Raw genomic sequence first — 7,296 nt, 5'->3', positions numbered from 1 at the left:
AAAATATTTAATGTGAAAGAAACAAAGTGTTTATTTTTTAAAAAATGAGATCAACACATTTTAATGTAGAAGATGCCATCTTTATTTACAGGCCAATAAAAAAATATTAAACTCAACTTAACTAGATATAATACATTTGTCATAAATCCTATCGATCTGAGGCCAACCCTAAGTGGAAGACTGAATAGGTGGAAAATGGTGGATTACATAACACAGATGTCAAATAATGTGCGGCTTACACACTAACCAATATATTTTGTTTCTAACATGAAAACAAAGTAAGTCCACTGTGTGGGGGAAGAAAACCAGCACCAGGCACACTTACTTTTTGACAACTGTCCGGTTATAATTACCAAGACTCACAACATTTTCATCTCTCTTAAACCTGTTTTAACAAGCCTCCAATCTCAAATGTTGTTGCTCCATCATACTCACAACAGATACCACAAAAGAGAATTTCAGAGGCTACAATGTAAATATATCTACACACATACACACAACCCTCACATTCTGTGGAACATTTTTCCTCAGCTATTTCGCTTGTGAATTTGTGTGTTTTTCTTTTTCCTTTTAAACTGTAATGGCTTTGCAACAGTTCTTTTCTGTTTGGTTTTGCCCTAGAAACTTGAGTATTAGGAATTTCTTCCCTGTAAGTGTGAAAATATAAAAACTGCTTCTCATTAGTTTATAATTCTTAGCTCCTCCCCCAGAGACCATATATTCTAAAATGACTTTTTAACTGGGTACTTTCTAAACACCTGCCAGGAAGCTCACGGTAGCAGCTGAGCAACAGGACTCTCACCTTTGCAAACCAGGTGAAGCAGGAATGAAACTACTGGGGAAAATTTTCATTCTGATCTTCAGCCTTGAAAGTTTATTAAGTCATAACCATCCCATATGATTTACATTATGCAACATCTAAGTAGAAATTACAGCTCAAGGCTCTTAAAAAACCCCTTGTTGACTTTTTAGATTGTTCCTGAAAATCAAAAGGTTTTAGCTAAGATTTCCTAAGGATTCTATCTAGTGGATAAAGGATAGTCTCTGAAAAAAATGCCATGGTCATCCTATCCCAGGCTGTGTTTTAAAAAAATAAGAACATGGTTTTGAGTCACAACAAAAATGTTTTCAGATAGGCTACAATGGAAATTTTTTTTTTGGCTAAATTAATATACTGACTAAAATCCAGTCTGCAGATCCTATGTCAATCCTGGGTTATGTGTTTGGTGTAGGGGGAATGCATAAGGGAAAGACTCTTCTTCTTTTAAGAGGCCTAGCCTGTCAGGAGCAAACAATAACATGTAGCTTGCTTATTTGGTTGTACAATTTAAATACTAACTTCTGCTTGGAGGCAACGTCACACTACAAGTTATTTTAATATCAGTAACAATATACACTAGGAAGTGCATTTCTATTATAAACTAACATGGTGATAATACAGATGAACAAAACCACCCAAAACAAACCATAAAGGAGCAATAGTTAAAACATAGAATTTATAAATAGCAAAACCACCAAATAAAGTATATATACATTGTATAGATTTATCTATGAACAAATATATAGTGCATCTAGAAAAGAAAAAAATGTGTTTTATATCACATAACATCTGACTATTACACATGAAGGTACTGATAATACTCTAAAAGCCTGTAGGCTTTCCTCCACTTAATATTCCCTTAAACATACATCCTTTAAAACCTTGATATTGGCAAAACTATCACCTCTTTAAATGCAGTGTTTTCACTTTCCCCACCAAGGTATTATGTGGCCCTCCAGGCTTAATCCTGGGATGAGAACAAACAAATCTGTAGTTTACATACGAGAGCACTTCAGTCAAACACTGAGATGAAAAGCCAACCAAACAATTCCTATATCAAAATGTCTTTGCCTTACCTTACCCACCAGTGCCTTGGCTTTTTAGATGATTGGCAAATTAGTTACTCTGAGAGAAAACTGCTGTTCAGATGAAATGTATTTCACTGACAAAGTTGAGCTTTTACTGCCAAAAAAATGTATCTTTAAGTGCCAAGACTATCACAAGAAGACAAACTTTATGAACAACTCAAAATGTATAAAACTGTCTTTCGTGGATTCTAGGAAAAAAAAGACATCTGAGTCTAAACATTAATAATGTAATGCTCCAATACCATGCACACAGATCAACATAATTGAGAACAGATATTTTACACTCATCTGCATTTCTTTTAAAAACCAGGAAAGTACAATGTACAATAACTTTTCAGAAAGTATTTCTAGTGCAGCATTGATTGATAAAGGATTGCTTAAAGAAAACTATTATGTACTGCATTGAATAAAGCTGAAAGGCAAACTCATGACACTAAATGATCATTAAGAACTGATTTAGATATCAGGATGCACAATAAATTAAGTAAAAAAACTAAAACCATTCTTTGAGCTAAAAAAAAATTAAGTCAAGCCTACATTTCTGCAATTCATTGAGTTAAGTTCTGTCCTCTGAAATACCACACTTAACATTCTGGAATATATATTTATTCTCGTATTTAAAGGTTATTTCTTATAAATTCCGGTTAGCATGGTCCTTCTACTAAATGGAAAAGGAGCCAAATAAAACAGTGGTGCTTCATTTGGTACTTAAGAGCCTAGTAATATCCCTTTGGGAAACACATGCTTTGGTGCTTTACAATTTTAGGAAAATCAAAATCACTTTACATGCAATAGCTAGTTATGGTCTACCACAGAAAACAGGGAGTTTTATGCATTTAGAATTGTTCACATGAAGCCCTGAGGTGCCCGCCTTTCATTTAGGCCACAAGCCTCCCTTGATCTCATATAATCTGTCTCCGTCACCGGCTTCCCTAGTGCCCCAAACTCAGAAGAGTCTGATTAACAATCTCGTCTGCAGATAAAGTCAATTTAGTAAGATTTTTTGTGATACAGACTGTGCAGATCTTCTAGTTTAGAAGTACTGTCTTCTACAGGAGGTTCACTTGAAGTTCCTAGGTCTCCATTTTCATGTCCATCAGTTACTGCCTTTTTATTAAATCCTAAAAGAAACAGAAAAAAAACTAGATACTTTCTATCTAATCTGAAAAAAGTCTTTAAATTTTATTGAGCAAAAACAAAGGAATACCCACTATAACTAGTAACAGTGTTAATCAAGTTGGCAATTTCTGACAAAGGAATTCTTTCTTCTTATAGCACATATCAAACACTGTACAGATTTTTCACATTATCTATTGGACCTATCAAAAAATTGTATGAAATTTCCTACCAGACTTTCGGTGAAATTTCCTACCAGAATTCTACTTATACAAATATATATTGAACAGTAAGTTATATGCTTCTTTCACATCTTGCTTTCAGATTATTTAACTTGAGTGTAGTCGGGCACATGCTAGCCCACTGCTAAAAATCTAGGTTGTGGGCAGGACTGTGTCCAGATAATATTTAAAACAAATTTTGGTTAATCTAAAAAATACATACTAGGCTTGCAAATAAATCAGAGTTGATTATATTATCTACTTAGTGAGCTATGAAGTCCAGACATGTGCTAAACAATAACCAATGGACATATTTTGTGGTTTAAATCCGTTACTAGTAATATATCATAAGAGCATACATTTCAGTTATATGAGTCACATTTTAAGTGGTCTGCAATTTACACAGGTAATAGAGAAATCTTTCATTTTATTTATTTATCTCCAGGCTCCAAGCTGTCAGCACAGAGCCTGATGCAGGCTTGAACTCACAAACAGGGAGACCATGACCCGAGCTAACGTCGGACGCTTAACTGACTGACCAACCCAGGCACCCCAAGAGAGAAGTCTTTTAGCCTCAGCTGCAAAAAAAGGAAGGAACAGAGCCTTCTATTCCTGACAGAAAATAGTAGAAAGGATGAAAGACCATGAAATCATAGGGAAAGTAGACTAACACTGTAAAGTTTTGACATATTGCCACAACAGTTTTGATCAAGATGCATGGGGAGAACACAATTGCTACTGCTGTCTACATGTAGATAATTCATAAGAGCCAGGCTTATCAAAAGAGCATTAGTTCATCAGTTCACTACAGAACTCTATACCAGACATTCTCAATTTTTTTGGTTTTCAGGATGCCTTTACACTCTTAATAAGTACTGAGGGTTCCAAAGAGTTTTGTTCATGTGGTTTACCAATGCTATGTGGGTTACTTATGTTTACCATATTAGTAATTAAAACCGAGAAGCCTAAAAAATTATTACTTTGTTAAAAATTAAAATAAGCCCCATAAATATTAATATAAATAGCATTTGTCTTAGTGAAAATAACTCCATTTTCCAAAAATTTAGTCAGAAGAGTAGCATAATTTTCAATTCTACAAATATCCTTCAAGTCTGGCTTTCTAGAAGATAGCTGGATTTTCTTATTTGCCTCTGCTTCATTACAAATATATGAAAAAGTTCATCCTCACGCAGATATATAGTTGGAAGAGAGGACGATTTTTTTTTAAAAATGTTTATTTACTTTTGAAAGAGACAGAGCACACACGCGGGAGAGGCAGAGAGAGAGGGAGACACAGAATCTGAAGCAGCCTCCAGGTTCTGAGCTGTCAGCCCAGAGTCCAGTGCAGGACTCAAACCCACAAACCCATGAGATCATGACCTGAGCCGAAGTCAGATGCTTAACCAACTGAGCCACCCAGGCACCCTGAGAAAACTAGTTTTAATAGCCTTTTCAGATAACTGTCAATATTCTTCTTTGATAGTACACCAAAATTTGACACCATAGAACTTGAAACTGTATCAATGAACTGTTCACTTTTTGTTACATTAAAATCCACTGGTCTATCTTACAGTTTGAATGGCTCTTTTACCCATGCAGGATTTTTTAACATACACTGGTCATTTGAGAAATATTAAATCACTGAGTTACGTAGCAATTCCAAAAGTTGACAAATTTCACTTATTACTGTATCAAAAAAATCACATTTACATCACCACCGATCTTATTATACAAGTTAAGCATTGGAAAGCTATCAAGCTTATGGTGGGTGATGCATGTTTTACAAAATTCTAATTGTCACTTGAAAGCTGACATTTTATCAATGGCAATAAATAGTGTCAGCTGTTTTCCCTGAAGTGATGGACTTGCTTTGTTCCTTTCGAAGAAAATGGCTGCCAAATAGCCTGAACAACCATAATTTGTCATTCTTCAAGTAAAAACTGTCTTCCGTGAAAAAAATGGTTAGTTCAGCTAGCTACTTAATCACTAAGTGCTCTTCTTTGAGACCAGCATCTTAGTTCAGCGTGCAGACTCAGTGCTTTAAGCATACTTCCCTTCTCGTAACACATGGTACTAAAAAAGACATGTACTCAAGGGTCAAGATTTAATAAAATGAACAGTTAATTTTACGTTCTCTCTCTCATTTTCAAATTTACTGATAATAAATATATTAATTTTAGAGTAATTTTTACCTTGCAACACTTTGATTTCCCCGCTTGTGTCTTTGCAACTAGCACCAGAATTACTACCTCCCTCCAACTCATCAAGGTACAAACGATAGCGATGTCCACTCTCATCTTCGTACTCGACATTTTCATCATCAGAATCCACTTCAGGAGCCACATAAACTACTTCAAATTCAATCTCTCCTCTCTAAAATGAGGGAAGAAAATGAGGAAGTCAAGTTATTTTAATTGTACTCAAAAAGGATTTCCAAATTCCTTGGGGTGAGGGATAGACATGAGAAGGAGACTTCAGATGCAGCCCCTTTCCAGACAAGAAATAATGAAATTTTAGAATCTCATGAGGTAGAAGAAAACACAGAGGCCATCATGTCCAGACCAACCCCATTAATCCTAAGTAATTTCCTTTTAATATTACAGTAGCTCTTTCTACTGATGACAGTATTTTTGCTAACAGATCTACACTAAAAAAAAGGATGCTTAACTACTCAACTTACAAAATTCTGGAACAAATATTCCATTAAACAGTCATTCTGCCATATTGTACTTTGCACAGCAATTCAGCAAATCCATCTAAGTGGGCAGAGAGTAAAGTTGCACTTAAGGGCATCACACAAACTTTTCCTTGACTAATTCACAAAACCTTTACATAATGATTTCTTGTTTGTTACTGAATAGGTCTTGAAACTTTTCTTAACTTTCACTGAGTACCACAGTGTGAAGGTAATGTGGTCACTACTACTAATAATTATCATATTTACTATGTGAAACCGTATCTTTCAATGCTCAGAATAACGCTTTTGTAATGCAGTCTCTTTTATATGGATGAGAAACCTGAGTGAGTCCTGAAAAGGCGGATAATTTCCCCAATATGATGAACAAGTAAAACAAAAAAATATAAATTTGACTCCAAAGTCCCTGCTCTTTCTACTAGACTAGATGTGTAACATCTATACTCCTATTCTTGAATAAAACTTTACATTCGAGTAAAAAGTTACAGATTATTTTATGTTTACAAACCATTCCAAGTCATTTAATAAGAGACTATAGTCACTTCACATGAGTCTGGTATTTGCATCTTTGAAAATTATGGTCTGCCTTTGCTCCAGAGCCAGCGTGTCATGTTTACTGCCACTCACTAGTCAGTCTCCTCTTAAAGAGGTTATGCTTCAGAATTTTAAAATGTGCTTGCATTTCCTTAAAAGTTTATGACTGCCTGTCTGTATTTCCTTTACCACAGCTGCCATTTGTCTTACCCTGACGCTACTGGATATAGCCAAGTTGGGTTGAGAAAACGCTAACAAAGAGGATAGGGTTGCATTCTTAGGTCTCTCTTAGCAGATAAGCTTTAAAAATACCATTTCGGGGCGCCTGGGTGGCTCAGCCGGTTAAGCGTCCAACTTCAGCTCAGGTCATGATCACACAGTTTGTAGGTTTGAGCCCCGCTTTGGGCTCTGTGCTGACAGCTAGCTCAGAGCCTGGAGCCTGCTTCAGATTCTGTGTCTCCCTCTCTCTCTGACCCTCCCCTGCTCATGCTGCCTCTCTCTCTCTCAGAAATAAATAAAACATTAAAAAAAAACTTTTTAAAATACCATTTTAGGGGGTTAGATGGATAATTCAGTGGTCTTCAGTAGTTTTAGATTAAAGAATGAGGTGTGTGCATAGCAGTCATGGAGACAGATTTTAGGCTTAATATGAGGAAGAGCTTTCTAAAAATCAGCAATATACAACAACACAATGGACTACCTTATCAACAGGTCCCCCTCCAATGTAAATATTCGATTAGTGATAAGGCAGAGATTTACACCACATGTACAGTTGAACTAAACAAGCTATAAATTCACTTTTAACTTTCAGATTCAATTCCA

At 35.6% G+C, this 7,296-nt stretch overlaps 1 protein-coding gene across 2 annotated transcripts in view; it reads right to left on the bottom strand.

Moving 5' to 3' along the window:
- Window positions 1-325: 325 nt before the first annotated feature.
- The window catches only part of GOPC (golgi associated PDZ and coiled-coil motif containing), a 46,710-nt gene continuing 39,739 nt past the window's right edge, over window positions 326-7,296 (bottom strand). For both annotated transcript variants that reach the window (XM_077770837.1, XM_077770838.1), the window contains 2 exons: window positions 5,438-5,618; window positions 326-3,029 (listed from right to left, as the gene is read on the bottom strand). In XM_077770837.1, coding sequence (XP_077626963.1) covers window positions 2,899-3,029; window positions 5,438-5,618 — 312 coding nt within the window. In that variant the 3' untranslated portion in view covers window positions 326-2,898. The remainder of the gene's footprint in view (window positions 3,030-5,437; window positions 5,619-7,296) is intronic.

Source organism: Crocuta crocuta, unplaced genomic scaffold, assembly GCF_008692635.1.
Source record: "Crocuta crocuta isolate KB4526 unplaced genomic scaffold, BGI_CrCroc_1.0 scaffold562, whole genome shotgun sequence".
NCBI classification, from domain to species: domain Eukaryota; kingdom Metazoa; phylum Chordata; class Mammalia; order Carnivora; family Hyaenidae; genus Crocuta; species Crocuta crocuta.
This window is presented reverse-complemented; position numbering and strand designations above follow the sequence as displayed.